This window comes from Tinamus guttatus, unplaced genomic scaffold, assembly GCF_059628265.1.
Source record: "Tinamus guttatus ecotype Peru unplaced genomic scaffold, ASM5962826v1 Tinamus_guttatus_pri_ptg000247l, whole genome shotgun sequence".
Classification (NCBI taxonomy): domain Eukaryota; kingdom Metazoa; phylum Chordata; class Aves; order Tinamiformes; family Tinamidae; genus Tinamus; species Tinamus guttatus.
The window spans coordinates 2,778,013-2,794,640 of record NW_028288781.1 but is presented as its reverse complement, the minus strand read 5'-3'; the positions used below and the strand labels follow the sequence as shown (position 1 = coordinate 2,794,640).

Genomic DNA, 16,628 nt, shown 5'->3' with positions numbered 1-16,628 from the left:
ACAAACATTTAACTAGTTCAGACAAATCAAAAGCTTTTATTTAGTGTAAAGTCAGAAATACAACATCTTTAAAATGTTCATAAGTTAAATGAAGGCCACAACAGTGGGATGTTAAGTGTTTATAGGTGAGTGGCTGCTATATACATAGATGGATAAAATACCACTATCCAGTCTTACAATACAAGACCATGATTTTAAGATTACTTCATCTCAGGAGAACTGCTGAAGTTTAACAAGTGCATGCTCCGTTACCACTTGACATTGGTAGGCATCTCTTGCAGTGCAGATGAAAACATGTACTGACATGGCTTTTACACTAGGATGGCTATAATGAAATATATTTTTTCTAAGTGCTTGGGGATTTTGTTTGGTTTTTTTAATCCTCAAATCTTAAGACACCAAGCAGGCTATTAGCCAGGTGACTAATTCTACCTGATAGCAATTCCTGGATGTATTCGGAGCTCTAGCTAGGCAGTAAAAGCTAACAGTCCACAGAAGATTAAAATAGTTTTAGATGTTTATAGGACCCTCATCATGTGAGATGAGCCATTGGTGCCTTGTTGGGTGAAGTTCCCAACACTATTTAAAAAGAAATCATAAGCAAGTTTGACTCGCAACCACCCCTTCAGACATAATTAGTGCTGTGTTTGCAATCATTTGATGGTGTCACTCCAGCAGTGAACACTATACAGCTATTTTAGAGACAAATGGGAAACTTCCCTTGGGGAAGGGAACAGCACGAGCTCTGCTTGCAGTTGGGGAAGAGCAGTGCTTAGCTGCTGAGAAGCTTGCACCTTGAGATGGCTTGATTCTACCACTGCCTAGCCACTCGCTCATGCAGTTCCTGCAGCCTAGTTTGCTTTTCAGAATCAACTAGAGCAAAGATGAGAGACAGCCTTGAACTGCTGTTTCCTTTTGCTAACAGGTAAATAAAATGGCTTTATTACCTAAGAGACAGGCCTGAGTTTTGGCTACTGTCCCTAAGCAGGTCCAGTAAGCTTCTATTGGCAAGATGAAATAAGTGTAACCAAATCCTGATGAAACTTACATTGTTGCTTGTATTTCAGCTTTTGCTTTATTTCTTAATACTGATCATGCTAGATGTGCCCTCCCTCTGTCCCCCGAGGGCTTGGCTAGTGTTCCTCCAAAGCCGGCTCTCTGAGACCTTAGCCAGCCTAAGGCAGGACAGAGGGAGACCAGGCACCCCTTTGGAGCAGCTCAGAGGCAGAGCCACCTCTCCTGCCTTGGAGGGGCCTGGGATACATTTCCAGAGGCTCTCCACAAGCTGAGTCTTTGCAGCAGGGAAACGGCTGCTCTAAGTCATCCTGAAGCAAGGATGGCTTTGGCGCTTCAGGAGGCAGGTGAAAGGTGTCAAGGAAAACTTTGTTCTTGGTCCTTCACTGCAGCTTTTTCAGAAGGAACACGAGGAACACTGCTGCCTTTCTGCTCCTGTCAAGCTTATGACATAGTGTTTCTGTAACTCTTAATCACACAGTTGAAAATCTACACCATGATGCAGTGCCTGATCATGCTTTGAGGAAGCAGGGGAGTGAGAGGGGTTTGAAGTGTGCATCTTACAAATTATCAACAGTCCAGTATTGTATCAGTTCAGTATTTTCCTGATCCTTGCTCCCCTCTTCCTTCCCTACCCAAAATCTCAATTCCTTTCCCTATCAAAAGAAATGATCACATCTCCAAGCCCTGCAAAGAATGTTATACTGCTATTACTTCGCAGAAACTAACTGGTTTTAGAATTGCTTTGCAGAGATACAGATAATACCATACAGCAATCTAAGTATATTATTGTTGTGAAAAAGGTGATGTGATTAGACTTAAAATATTCATCTTAAATAACGTTTCAACACTTTTATAGTTGTATTGTTTTGCTAGGCAAGAATACTACCCTAAAACCTCAAAAGTAACCAACAGACACGTTTGTGTAACCTGACCAACTGAATCCAGTTTAACAAGATATGCTCATTTTAAAAACATAAATATGAAAGCCTAGTTTCTATACTACATTTGCACATTACTTAATCTTAACAATACACAAACTTGTCTCCTGTTCATGATAATGCTCTTAATTCTGTTTTACCACTGAAGCTTGCAGTCTGTAGGTTTCCAGTAAAGCCACAAACTAAGGTATTTAGCTCATGTAGCCTATGCCAAGTAAAACAAAAATGACAGCAGCAATACAATGATGTTGTGAATCAACCCTTACTTCCTTTTGCTTTTTGTGTCAGTTGTTTGGAAAACGCTAGATGCTGACATCAGATTTTCTATATACTGTCCAAGAACTTGGTTTTCTGATTTCAGTTTCAAGTTTTCTTCCTTGACAGCATCTACTCGTGCTGACAGATCTGTGGAAGCAATATTAATTCACAAGAAATATTAAATGTTGCATACACTAAAGAGTATATTCTGTATGCCTACCTCAATCATTCACAATTTTAACATGGCTGTATGGTATTCCCTTTTAAAACACTGTCCTACTCCAAGTTTTACCTAAAGAGTTGTTTTTCACAAATTACCTGAAATACAGTATCTTATGGCAAATTTGTTCACACGCTAATTGCTATCTTGATTCTTTTTCAAACTGCTGTTGAATTAAGCTACCACGAACTAAACTGTTTGGAAATAAAATTTCAATTATGAACTGTCTCAAAGATGATCCTGTATCACCTCTTGCATGTTAGAGAGCTGAGCAAACAGGTTGCATAATGCTAAAAACAAAACCTGCTTGGTATTGCTGGAGGTTCTACTGAGATCTCGTTTATGTAACTTTAACTGCGAAAGTGACATCTCTTCTGGACAGCAGTGCTTTCGGGGTAAGGTAGGCAGAACAGCAAGGTTCTCTTATTGTTTAATGCTTTGCTTATAAAAGATAACTAGTGTGGTGGATTGCTAACCTTCAAGTGTGTGCTGGAGTTCCAAAACTTGATTAATAAGCCGTGTTTTCTCTTCTAACTCCACCTGATTCTCTGCTTCAACAGCTGCAACAAATCACAGGAGCTTTAATGCAATACCCGTAGTGGGGCAGAAATAACAACAACAAACAACAACGGTTAAGAACTTATACCATCCATGTCCGCGTTCATCCTTGGAGAAGCGGCTCTCTCCTCCGGTGAGTGGTGTATTCCCCTGGGATGTTCTGCTTAAGGAAACAAGAGTTAGAAGAGGCGCCTGCCACCATAACAACTGCAGCCCTAGTTGACTTTTAAATGGGCTCTGCTGCAGCAGGGCTGGAAGAGCGACCCCTTGGGCCTGAAGCAGAGAGGCATTTTATAGCAGTCCTTAATTGCTTTGATGTTGCAGCCCTAAGCGCGGTGCATAAACGCAGTCCCCGGGGCTCCCTCCGCACCGCTGCCTCCCTCTCCGCACGGATTTTTCTAGAAGCGGCTCCCGCAGCCCCACGGCAGCGAGGAGCGACCACCGCCCGCTCCCGGGGCCGCCGCGCAGCCCCGCCTTGGGGCACAGGCCGGGCTGCCGCGCCGCTCCCGGGGCAGCGCCGTCGGGAAGGCCCCGGGCGCCCCGACCCCCCGCCAGGAGCTGCCCGGTGCCGCCGGCCCCACCTCGCGCCGCCGCCTCCCTGCGGGCTGCGCCCCGGCCCGGCCCAGCCCGGCGCCTCCGCCGCCTCGCGCCGCGCCTGCGCGCCTGCCCTGCGCGCGCACCCCGGCGGGGCGGGGCCAACGGCCGCGGCCTCGCGCGCCCCCCAGCGGCCCAACGGCCGCCGCCTCGCGCGCCCCCCAGCGGCGCCCCCTCAGGCTGTCGCCGTTGTCGCCAGCGCGCCGCCAGCTTGCCCGAGTGCCCCGGAAAGCATAGCCAAACACGCAGTGCTGGAGCGGGTAAGGCCGTCTGGGAGCTGCACTAACCGTGGCGCGTGGGAGCTGCGCCCTGCGCTGCCCACCCCGCGGTGCCTGTGCGCGGACCGGCTGTGCTTTGGCGTGAGCTATCTATCTCACCTGCCCCTTCCCTCAGGTACTGCAAAGCAGGCACCGTTCCTCTTGGTGCTTGAGGATTGCTGTACTGCTCACGAGAAACAGCTTTCCACTGCTATAATTCATTACTTGTATTTCTAAAACTTCGAGAAGACATAAATATCAACTGAAACCTTAGTGCTGTAAGTGCTGTGCAAACAGAACAAAATGCTCATTCCTCTGTCTTAAACATTATTTCCATTAAGAAGCACTGTGAGATTTGTGACACTCTGTGATCAAACTTCAGTAAAAGTTGGATCCGTGCATTTATAATTTGCATGGTTTTGGATAGGAAATATCTTGTTGTCATGTAAGATGATTGAATGCCTTTCCTTCATCTTGAAATGTTAATTTTATGCTGCCTGTGAACCAGATTGTGCTTGAGTACACCTGTGCTTAGGTGTGATTACTCAGGTATATTGAAGTCACTTAGCCCCAAATAAGCTCCTAGGATGGCATAAAGAAGGATTATTGTTTGTTTTGTTTGTTTGCTTGTTTTGTAAAACAAGGATTGTTGTTTGTTTGAATACCTTTTGAGGGCTTTTCCGCTTCTGCTTTTAGGTCTCATATTGGTCAAGTAGTAAGTGATCTGCTGCAATTAGAAACTGCTACTTTTTCCTCTTAACCAGGTTTATGGAAAAATATTTTCTTGACCTCTATGTTAAAATGTTGAGGCAGAAATAAATCCCATTTCAGTTAAATAATTTGATGCTCTGTAGATGTGCAGGAAGCTACATGTATTTGGGAAGTGTGTCCTTTGAGATGTGTGTGTGTGTGTATGTGTATGTATAGGTATACATATATATGCACCCATATACTTTGGAAAGTATTTTTTTATTTTATGAACTAGCTTAACCTCGCAATCAGATGAATTTAGATTAAAATGAGTGCTGTTTAAGTTATGAAACCGTTTTAATTAGAGCTGCTGCAGTCTATGTTAAAAAATGAATGCTGTTTCCCCTCTCCCTCCTTCTGTTAACTAATTTAGACTATATTTACCCTGCCACCCTCCCCAAATTCTTTTATAATGCATGGCATGCATTATAAAGTCTTCCTGATAAGACCTTATATATGCATATAGAGCTACTAAGTAGCATCTTGCATTTTGGAGAAGACACTCTGTGGTTAGTGTCCTGCATGACTGATGCAGCCCAGCTGAAACCCTTGTATAACACTTCTTAATCAGCCTATAGTACTGTTAGCTTTTATATTTTAAAAATGTTATTTCCGTCTCTTTAAAGTTGCTAGCTTGGGAGGCCTTGTGTGGAGACTGTGGAATAATATATATACCGCTGTGGAATAATATCAGAACAATATATAAAAAATCAGGCCACAATACAAGACATGGGATGTTATGCTCATGATCAGTTGTAGTGACTTAAACATGCTGTTAGTGTCTAGCATCAGAAATGTATGGGAAGTCATATCCCACCTCTGGAACGAATCAGATTTGTCTTCCTAAAGACTGTCTCCCACCTGATGGGGACCTGGCAGCATTTGCTTCTGTGTTGTTCCTCCCTTGCTGGGAAGGGAAAGTAAAGGGGTATATAGGGCATGTAAGTAGATGTAAATCAGTCAACTTTACTTTGTAGTTGTTTACTCAAGTTTTTGAAATATGCAGCACAAGACCAAGTGTTTTTGGCATAACCAAATAATTGAATTTGAATAATTTGAATATCCAATAATATTCAAAGCTTTTCTCCTTTGTTTGTGTTTATGAACTTACTTCTCTCTTCTTCAAAGAATATCTACCATCTGGAGAAAATGAAGTAGTATTCACAAATGCTGCAAATTGATTGTTTTGTCTTATGGAACAGCATAACAACATACTAATATTCACTCAGTGCTCTTTAAAGAAGAAATAAGAGAATTGTCTTTATTGCTGGAAATACTTGAGTATTGCCCTAAGTACTGTTCTGTTGTTTAGCCTTTCTATTTATTGAAGTGTTTTTGTGTTACACACTAGATCTTTTGCTTCAGGTAAGTGGATTTTTTGACTGAAGAGTTTCCTAGCTTATAGTTTTTAGCAAGATGTCAGTGATCCTGAAATAAAAACTTACTTGGATGGAAGTAAGAAACAGTGCTAATTTATTTATTTTTTATTTATTTTTATAATATTCTGTGAGGCATTTTGCCAAAGTAGGGGAGACATTCCATGATATCCTAGCCTTATATTACCTCCAATTTACAAGAACAGTACGTTTCACTGTACAAATGCAATTATCTATACTCACATGTATCCTAAGTTCTAATTAATATTTCCTAAAACTAGCTGACATTGCTGGCAAAAGGAATTAATTTATTCAGTTTCACTGAAAAGAGCATTTTTTTTGCTTAAAATAGCAACAACCTCTCTAGGATATTACGCATCACTAGGAGTGAGCTTGAAAGCATGTATGTGTACAGTTATAAAACTATCAGAGGTTAATTTTATTGCTCTTGACTTGGATTCTAGTAGTCCATTACTGTTGATACCAAACAGCTTCAGATATTTTGTTTCTAAAACTTGTGTACCTCCTGTTTATCCATGGTACACAGTGCAAACCAACAAGCCTTTCACTTCCTTTTTGGCAATGTTTCAGGCACTAGAGAAGCCAGCGTAAACTAATTGATAACAGAGGCTTTACTGTTCACCAGTAGAACAGAAATGTATTCTGATTTCATCAACAGAAGGTATTGTACATATTTCTGAGATGAGTTTGCTGTCTGAACCGTAGCCTCTATGAGGAAACTATTTGATTGCAGGCTCGTGCAGCAGTGCATGTGTTCACTTGCACACTGACTGCACACACAAGTGCAGAGTGAGGAATGGAGCAAGCCTTTTATAACTTGTGCATGGAAGATGAAAAGGTATGGCACTCTGCAGAGGCAGGCCGTAAATACCAAGGTATAGGACAATGTTGGCCTATTAACGCCTTGATCCTCCTTATAATCATCTGCTGCACGTACGTCACCAAATTTTATGGAAGGACTCTTTAGCAAGGTTCCATAAAGCTTTACTGGTAACAATGAGATGAAAACTTATTTTTCTGTTTTATAATGTGACACATATATTTAAGGTTTTTTTTCTGCCTTTTACAGAGTTATACACAAGAAATTCAGTTCTTAAGTCTGGCTTTCTGGAAACAGTATTAAAAAGAAAAAAGAATAAGAGAAGTTTATACAACTGCTGGGTATTGTTTCCCTGTTTTGTTTTATTTTTGGTTTATTTTTTCTGTACTTTCATTTGGGTCTGTAATTTTGTGGGGGAAATTTATCGAGTGCTATGATTTTGTAAATGAAAGGGTATTTTTCTCACTAAAGGCAAAAATATTTTCTCTCACACAAATGCTGCTAGTGAATGTTTTCCTTTGTTTCAGAAGCCTTTGATACTGCTATTAACATATTGATCAAGAATTTTATCTTGCTACCATTTCATTTTAATTCTGATTTACATTAAAGTGATTTAATTTTGATGCCTGTGTACTTAGCAAGTGGCAGAATGCTACTGTTTTGAAAGAGCAAGAGCTATTAAATATTCATAGATTGCACTCAGTTAATCAGGCTCTGAAGCCTCTGTTGCTTTGTCACAATAGCTTTTCATGACACTAAAGAAACTCTGATACGAAGACTTGTTTGTTTTCAGATTGTTAGCCGATTGTACATATGTACGTATTCTTCTACTTGTCTACGTTAGTACATTTTAAAAGATGGGGGAAAGCCTTATGTGGTGAGTGCTAACATTATGTAGTTCATAAAAAACAGGGCTTTCTGCTTAAATCCTAATTGTGGACTACTTTCTTCTATATTATCAAGTCATCCTCAGACAAAGTCCACTTGTTTATGATTTATTTCAAAATTTATGTTTTGCTTGTCCTGTTTCTTCATTTCTTGCATGAACTTGCTGCTGTCCATCCTAAATAAACTTTTTCTCTCTCACTGTATAGTACTTTTCGCCCACTTCAGCCCCTGCTCATCTACAGTTAGTGTTCCTCTCCCATCTTACTGTTACGGCTGTATGGCCGCTATTTGTCAGCTTCTGCCCTTCAGGTTCACATTAATTAGTCTTAACTTCAGTTGGGAGAGTTAAAGAAAACCATATGTTACGAAGCATATAAGAGTCTCTTCCTTAATGTCGGCTACAGTTTTCTTGCAGCTCTCTCTTTAGCTTCTAGGTATTGCTCACTGTCAGAACAGGCCGAGTTACCAGATTCACCATGACCCTTAACTCTCTCTCTCTCTAGCGCTCTCTCTCTCTTCCTCTCTTTCCCTCTTCTTCTTTAAATTAAAAATTTACTTTAAAATGTCGCTTTATTATCAGTTGCCCTGAATTTTTCTTTCAACTTTTCAGTGACTCTCCCTTACTCTTCACTGCCAGGAAAAAGCTCTGGTATTGGGAGCAGATCTTACATTAAGTGTATGCTGCATGTCTTATTTGCTTAATTTTGGATGAAGAGGAGAATTTTAATTGTGTCTGTAAGTGGTTATCAAAAAAAAGTCTCACTACAGTGTGATCAGCAATAATGTGTGTGTAACTTGGGGAAGGGACTGAATTTTAGAATAGAAAGAAATAGCACAGAAGCAAAGTCCTCTTCCTGATGTGAGCATGAGCTTCCTCTAACTTCGAGTGTGTTACTGCAGTCAAAAATCTAGTATGTTTAGAGGTGCAGTTTCTGATGCAGCGGAGTTTTATTTGCAGTGTTACTGAGCAGTTACTTTCACATCAATGTTATCTGTCAGGGCTTAAGCATTAGTGATTGTCAAGTCCTGAATGCCTAGGCTGGTTTTACTATTGCAGAGCTCAGCCTCTCTGGAAGTCAAACTTCAAGTTTTTTGAAGTGTGGTATCTACTGTCAGTTGGTGTTTGAAGGAGAGAGTTTTTGCTTTGTGCCTCCATCTGTATGAACATCTTTGAGGTTGGGAGGCTGCCAGGAGAAGAGAATTAGCGTAGCAGAGAAGGCTAGAGGATTTTTGCTTTCAATAAAAAGCACCTTGACATCTACCAAAAAACTAGGCAAGCAATAAAACAAAAATATCTTTCTGTGAGGCTGGGCAGATTCAAATACTCTCCCACTATTGTGGAGTCATTCCTTATTTGGCTACTTTTGGATGTCTCCTTAAGACTAGACAATCCTACCACATAGTGTACTCCATCTGTTCTTGCCCTATTATTATCTGTGCAAGAAGCCATGAAAGAGTGTCGCAGGAGACTTGCTGCTCTGCACTTTTACAGAGAAGTGGTCTTAGATTCGCTGTCAGGAGAAGACACTTCATTACTGCTGGACTTGCACCAAGGACTTCGAACTTATTGTGACTTGTTCAAGTCTACCACGTATGCCATTAGGCTATAGGCTTTAAAAGACAAATAAAGTAATTGCATTTAAACCATTGTAGCACTATCACACTAATATGACATTGCTGGAGAATTATGTTCTAACAATAAGTTTTTTTTTCATATGCTTCATTTTTTTTTATATACCAGGTACAAAAGACAGAACTTACAATGAAATTCTTCAATCTTAAAAATAAACAAAATAAAGGCATTATTTGCAATGCAATAACTTGCAATTATTTATTAAGCAACAGTGCAGAAGCCTGTGTAAATTAGCACAGGCCTGTGGCAGCCATGCTGATATGCTACACCTCATGAGCTGGACATACATTTCTAAATAACTTATTATCATTCATAATGATAACTTATTATCATTCATAATGAGGGGTGCATCAAGACTTCTCCTTTGTGCAGGATGAGTGCTGAGGTCCCACACTTATCGCTCAGCAGTCTAACTGGGACCTGAAATGACTGGCGAGTGGGATTCCTATCATCAAGGAGCTCCCCTTGGTCCCTGTGCGGATCAGCTAGATGGTCTCGGACTGGCAGCCCACCGCATGATTTGCCACTACCTCAACATGGACATGTGCCTGTCCCAGGCTTTTGACATGAGCAGGTACTTGTGGGGACCACGTCCTCCAGCAAAGGTGTTCCTAGCTAGGTGGGAAAGGGAAACTGCAGGAGCTTGAGGCTGAGATGAGCCCACGTGCTGTCACCTTCTGTGCTTTTGTCCTTCTTGGGGCAAGTAAATATGCCAACACAGCTCTTCTATTGTTTTGTTTGATTAGATGACTCTTTCTTCAGGTGTTACCACATCTCCCTTGGGAATCTCCCTGATGACGTTTCCACCTTTGGCTCAGACCTGTTTTTCTCCCTCCACCTCCATCGCTGCAATCATTTGTGATGCCTCTTGCCCACGGCCCACCCAGACCTGCGGGGCAAGGAGGCTGATGGCAACCGTCTAGTCATGGAGTTTGCTGAGAGCCCCTCAATGGAGGTAAACAACCCTAGCTGCTAGTGCACAGAGAGGATAGCACTGAGTGTGGCCCCATTCCTGCCACAGGCACATGGAAGGAGGGAAAGGTGGCCCTGCCAGGGAAGCCACCAGCAGTGCCCACGAGAAAAGCAGAGCCCTAGCATACACCTGCACAGCACTACATCCCCTCTTCCTTGTGCCTTGACAATTCCCAGCCAAGCATAAACCCCAGCTCTGATGACTGTCCCATCACTGCTGGACCCAACTGGTGGTGAGTGCAGCAATTAAGCTACAAAGCGATGGGAGTTCTTTAGTGTAACGATGGGGGAAACCCCAACATGCGGCATATATTATAGGCCTGGGTGCCCCATCTTCTAAAGTGCAGGTATAAAAGCCCTGTATTCCAGAAAGAAGAACAGGATGCAACTTTTTGAAAGTTCAGAAAGAGCAGACACAAACCTAGAAAATGTTTTAATTCTGTAGTACACAAACAAAAGCAGTGAGATCAAGACCAAATCTGTCAATGCTTCTAATGTCAAAAGTCTGAAATGAAGGTGGGCAACTGGCACGCTGCCTTTAATAAAAGATAAGAGATTGTTAAGCAGCTCAAAACTTGGTGGCAGAGGTAGAAGACATTGTAGTGTCAGTACTCAGCCAATATGGAAGTGGCAGAGTAAGCTGCGAGGTTTTAAGAGTGGAGCTGTAGTTTAAAGTAAATTAAGTCAAGTGAATTCATTACTAAAATGCACCATAGGATTAGTAATTAAAATTCTTTGTCTGAATAGGAGAAGGTCAGTATTTCCACTGGGACAATTCCCGAGTGGTTCACATGAAAGCATTGTCTCCAGCATGTGCCAAAACACTGGTTTGCTCTGAGATCACCAAAATATCACCCTTTGTACCCTAGCTAAGCATATGCTGCTGCCTTTGGTCATGAGTTTTGGGGCTAATTCCCTGGATAGGTGTTCTGATTTTTTTTTTCATTCTTGTTCTTGCATTCTGTATCCCTTGAGACTCAATACCTGCAAGCGTGACAGTGTTAAATGCATGCCTTAAGCATCTCCACTGTATCCTGTGCTTTAAGGCCAAGCTGTTCTAAGTCTGAAACCAGAGGGGAGTTTTGCAGAGGTTTACACTATGCCACTATGTTGCACCTTGTGAAGAAACGGACTCAGTCTGGGGTGCAGAGTGAGACAACTTTATTTCCAAACCGACTTCTTTTTATACTTTCTTAACACAAGTGTTGCAAAGCGCACAACCAATCAGCATCTGGCCACCTGCGCGGTTGTCTGGCTTTGTTTCTTTTCTTCTGGCAAGACACGTCGCACACGAGGCAGGGGGAGGTGTTCCTCAGTCCTCGTCTTTCTCGGCTCTGTCCCCCATCTGCTGCAAAGACTGACACCCTTGTGGTTAACTATCTGCTAACAAGGTACTATTGTCTTTGAACAAGCCTCCACATCTCACCCTTCTTTATTTGTTTTTGTTTGAACAGCCATGACTTAATTAAATGATCAACCTATCCTTAAACACATAACAAGAAACAAAGCAGGCACACTAACAATAAACGAAATATGCCAAACATCAACAGTCTGTCCTACTAGACAGGTTACGAACGGATTTACTGGACTAGATAATCTTCTGTGGAAATCCCTAAGGAGGGACGGAACCAATTAATAGTTCCCAAAAGTTTTTGAAGATCATTCAAAGTCCTTATGTCTGTCTTTAAGGTCAATGATTGTGGTCGAATTTGATGATCAGAAATTCTCCATCCTAAATATCGCCAAGGCGGACTTTCCTGTACTTTATCTTCCGCAATTCTTAATCCTGCAGCTGATGCTGCTCGCGTAATCTGATGCAGAGCCTCTTCTGCTGTTTCCTTTTGCTCTGCAGCAATCAATATATCGTCCATATCTTCCCATCGGCACAGTACAGGGTGGTATCGGAGTCCATACCATTATCTTAATTTCTCCTTTGAAATCTGCATTGACAACTCCAGGTAACACACAAACAGCCCTTGTCTCGTGGTTGAAGATCGCCCAATTAACAGTGCTGCCATTCCTCGCCCCAGGGGGCCGTGGACACCAGTTAGAATTAGCACAACTGATGTATCAGTAATTAGCACTTCTATTGTAGTGGCCAGGTCCACCCCGGCGCTGCCGCCTGTGCTGGCGCACAAGCGGCGGCTGCTTCCCGGTGGGAGCCACTCCGAGGGGTGATTTGCCGTCATGGCGCGACCCCTCGCCGCGCTCCGCTTGAAGTTTCCCGAAGGGGCTAGCGGTCGACCTTCCTTATCAAATTTTGATCGACACTGATTAGCATAGTGTTGTCCTTTGTGGCAGCGCGGACATAGTCCAGGCGCTCCTTTGTTTGCTTGTGTTTTCGGACAGTATTTACGAATATGCCCAAATTGGCCACAAGCAAAACATGGCCTTTTCATAGACATTGTTGCAAATGTTTCGGCCATCAGTGAATATTCATACTGTTTGGTACCGACATTAATACATGCTTTTAGCATGTCATCAATAGTAGGATCCTTTAGTGGCCGCAAAACTCTCTGGCAATCAGGGTTAGCATTCTCAACTGCTAGTTGCTTAAAAATGTAGCTTCGTGCTTGTTCATTATCAATTTGTTTCTCCAGAGCCTCATTAAGCCGATCCAAAAACTTCATATATGGCTCATTCGCATCTTGTCTTATGCTAACAAAAGGTTGTCTTTGTTTACCACTCTCCGGAACGGCCTCAAGGGCGCGGAGAGCAAGTGCCTTAACTTGTTGCAGGCCCTCAGGGGGGATTTCTGCTTGTGCTGTTGTAGCACTGTGATCGCCCTCCCCCATTAGCACGTCCACAGTAACAGCCCGTAAAGGACCTTTTTTCGACAGCCGCTGGTTTTCCTCCCCCTGAGCTCGAGCAAGCTCTCTCATTTTCGATTCCCACATCGTGTATTGCATATCAGTCATAATGAGGCGAAACAAGGTTTTAAAATCATGGGGAGTAAAAACCGAAGAATCACAAAGAGATTGTATAAGGTGGGTGGTATATGGTGCGCCAAGGCCATGATCTGTCACCGTACGTCGCACGTCCTTAATAAGATTATACGACAAACCTTCCCAACGCGGATTCTGGTCTGGTGCACAGATAACGGGAAAAGCTTTCAGCATGCCCACATCCCCCGCCTGTTTTGCTCCTCGTTTTACTGAGGCCCATTTATCGTGAGGATCCGGGGGGTATAGGTCTGGCTCCTTTCCAGGGTCAATAGGACCCGGACCAAAAGGATCATCGTCCTGTTCATCAGGTGGCAGTACCGCAAAGGCTTTTGCAGCACGTTTTCTTTTCTGATTCTCATCAGGACACGATTGAGGTAAAGGAGGCGCGGAGGGGATGGCAGGGGCCCCGATCCCGTCATTTATGTTCGACTGCAACCCACTATGAGATTTCAATATTTCGAGTACAACTCGCCATTGTGGCAACAGGTTAGCAGCAGCCTTATCACCGCGCGTGGCACTATCCCACAGTCGGACCCCAATTTGGTCCCATCTTTCCAGATTAAAAACATTCTTACTATTCACCGAAGGATCGTCTTTAGAAGCCCATGCAAGAACCTTTTGCAGCTCTTCTTCACCTAATTTTTTTCTTTGCGGTTTCAAGTTTTTAGGAGAAGCTTCTAAATCGTCCTTTTGTTCCTTCATTAGGTATGAACCCATAGTTCCCAGCCGCTTACCTCTTTCCTTTCAAGAGGCTTTTAGTGTGCACACAAAGTAAGCTTCCTTTCAGCTTGATCCTTACGCTTCCTTTCAGCGTGATTCCCGGGAGTTCAGCTGGGCGGTGCAACCGGAGAGACAGCTAGTCTTCGAGCCCCACGTTGGGCGCCATTTGTTGCACCTTGTGAAGAAACGGACTCAGTCTGGGGTGCAGAGTGAGACAACTTTATTTCCAAACCGACTTCTTTTTATACTTTCTTAACACAAGTGTTGCAAAGCGCACAACCAATCAGCATCTGGCCACCTGCGCGGTTGTCTGGCTTTGTTTCTTTTCTTCTGGCAAGACACGTCGCACACGAGGCAGGGGGAGGTGTTCCTCAGTCCTCGTCTTTCTCGGCTCTGTCCCCCATCTGCTGCAAAGACTGACACCCTTGTGGTTAACTATCTGCTAACAAGGTACTATTGTCTTTGAACAAGCCTCCACACCACTACAGGTACCGTTACTGCTTTGAGCGCTTGCCCACCTAGGTTGTCTGTGCATGGTCATCAGGCAGCTTGTCAGACATCTCACAGGGTGAGAGGCTGAAATTTTTGATATTGAGTCCCTAGAGATGCCCTTGCTGGCTCAGTTTATTTACGTGGAGCCAGGTAGGGTGCCCTAAGAGAAGCCTGTTGATGTCCCCAGGGCCAAATACCTCAAAGATGCTACTGATGCTGCCTGTTTGCTGTGTCCCTAGGAAGTATTCGCCACATCTACCTCTACACAGTTGCCAGGGCAGCCAGGTGCTCTTCAGCCTCCTCATCCCCTCTCAGTGCAAAGCTGCAGCATTTGTAGCACTGCAGGTGCTACTAAGAGTAGCACTTAAAGATTTGGGAGGGACCATAGGAGAATCAGGCAGCAGTTCGTAGCTGAGGGGTTTCTTTCACCAACATGTAATCTTCAGAATGCAGCACACTGCTGCAAAAGCAAGGCCAAGAGCTGCTGCGTTCAGACAAGCACACCTGGTACTTTGAAGTGCGAGCCGAGACTCACCTCAAGACAGTCTATGGAGCCATCCAGCCTAACTGTTGCTGCGCCACAAGGTATGAGCTGAGGGCAGGAGGAAGGTCCCCACTGAAAGACCTCATCAGTGCCGAGGAGAAAAATACTGTGTGGAACGATGGCCTAAAGTTCAGGGTGAAAAATGGGTGTTGCCTGAGCTTGCATAGTGCAATGCAGACGGTGAAGGTAGCTCACACCCCCAGCTCTCAGCTGTGGGGCTGGTAATTCAGCAGTAGTTGCTTTAAGAAGACCCAGCGTATGCAAATCACACTCAGTATGATTATACAGCTGATGGAATCTATTTCATCACTAGATTTCTATAGTTTCCTACCTGAATCCTCCAAAGAAATGTTGGTGAAAGTTCCATCCTCTTCATCCAGAGGTAACTCCATTTTTGCTTCCTTCTGAGGAAAGTCTAAGGGCTTTAAGCACAGCAGTTGTCAGCCATTTTTCAGTGCCCATGTGACTTGTCTTGTTAAAACTTTAATGAGTCCTTACAGCACACAGGTGTTACCTGATCCTGTCTGCAACTACACACATCCTGCTCTGTGTGCTATCTCGTCTGAACCTTGAGCTCTTTTCCGGAAGTTGTTGAAGGTTAAAGAGTATAACAGCTTTGTCAGATACAAGCTCAGCAAACACTGTTATTGTAGACTCTTTTGGGGGAAAGAACTGTGTTTTCACACTGATGAGGTGTGTTTTTTAATTTTCCTTTAGGGCAATTTATTTCTTTGGATAGAAAAAAAGAGAGAAAGTTTAACGTTTAAGTATTCAGCAGTGTTACCTGCAGCCCAAGCAAATGCAGTAGACCAATTTGTGAGCAGCAGAATAAAAAACTAATTTTCAAATAACTTAAGAACATGAAACATTTTACTTACATGAAGAGTTGCATCAAAAACATTTGGATAGTCTGTGCAAGTTATGTAAGTGAGGATGTGATGCTCTGTGGTAGATGGGAGAATGGAAGAAACTTGAGCATAGTTTGAACATTTAAACTAGGAAATTCACCTCAGGTTATTTAACTCTTAGAAATAGCTTTCTTCTGCACTCAAGGAGCAGAATGTTGCTTTCAGCTCAATTAAAATTATGAATGGCCATGCTTCTCATCAAAGGCAGTGTACTGAGAGGGGAACAATTTTATATTTGCGGCCTTCTAGGCTTAGAGTCAGCCTGGCTTGGCTTAATTTTAATTAATTACCTTCCAGAAAAATGCTATAAATTTAGGATATTGGCAAAGGATTTTTTTTTTCATTGCAATTAGGAACCTCTGTGAAGTCTCACTAAAAAATGAATCTTAGTTTTATAAAGAAATGCCTAACTAAAGAATGAGATAGTACCCTGAATTTGCAATTTGCCTTTCACACAAACATAATGTTGATTTGGACTCCTGAGGCAGCTTCTAGGTAGAGAGGTAAATGCATATAAGTTTGCAGGAAAAAGGATCTAAAGACAATAAATGCATAAGCATGGGAAATGAAGTGATACAGTTTATAGAAATGATAAATGTGATGCCATTCAGATTTTTTTTTCCTCATACTTTAGCTACTGGTTTCCCCCATTTATTTTTATTATTTGAGTTCTTCCTGTTGGTGAAGGTAAAATTACCAACAACTGCCTTAGGAAGT

At 42.8% G+C, this 16,628-nt stretch overlaps 1 protein-coding gene across 2 annotated transcripts; it reads right to left on the bottom strand.

The window, feature by feature from the left end:
• Positions 1-1,910: 1,910 nt before the first annotated feature.
• On the bottom strand, positions 1,911-15,410 carry SCOC (short coiled-coil protein). Of its 2 annotated transcripts, none has more exons than XM_088526521.1 (4): positions 15,335-15,410; positions 3,080-3,154; positions 2,910-2,993; positions 1,911-2,360 (listed from the first exon to the last, which is right to left on the bottom strand). In XM_088526521.1, exons 1-4 carry the CDS (start codon positions 15,393-15,395, stop codon positions 2,218-2,220), a joined length of 363 nt encoding a protein of 120 aa, XP_088382647.1. In that variant the 5' UTR covers positions 15,396-15,410; the 3' UTR covers positions 1,911-2,217. The 2 variants fall into 2 exon arrangements, with proteins under 2 accessions (XP_088382647.1, XP_088382648.1); XM_088526522.1 differs by lacking the exon at positions 15,335-15,410 and adding an exon at positions 3,573-3,649 and having other exon boundaries at positions 3,080-3,151.
• Between the last annotated feature and the right edge of the window lie 1,218 nt (positions 15,411-16,628).

Bases quoted from the DNA above. Each gene is read 5' to 3' on its own strand.
- SCOC (XM_088526521.1), bottom strand. From the start codon at position 15,395: ATGGAGTTACCTCTGGATGAAGAGGATGGAACTTTCACCAACATTTCT. The intron at 2,994-3,079 runs GTATAAGTTCTT...GATTTGTTGCAG, and splicing joins GATGAACGCGGACATGGATG to CTGTTGAAGCAGAGAATCAG. The intron at 2,361-2,909 runs GTTAGCAATCCA...TTGCTTCCACAG, and splicing joins ACTCCAGCACACACTTGAAG to ATCTGTCAGCACGAGTAGAT.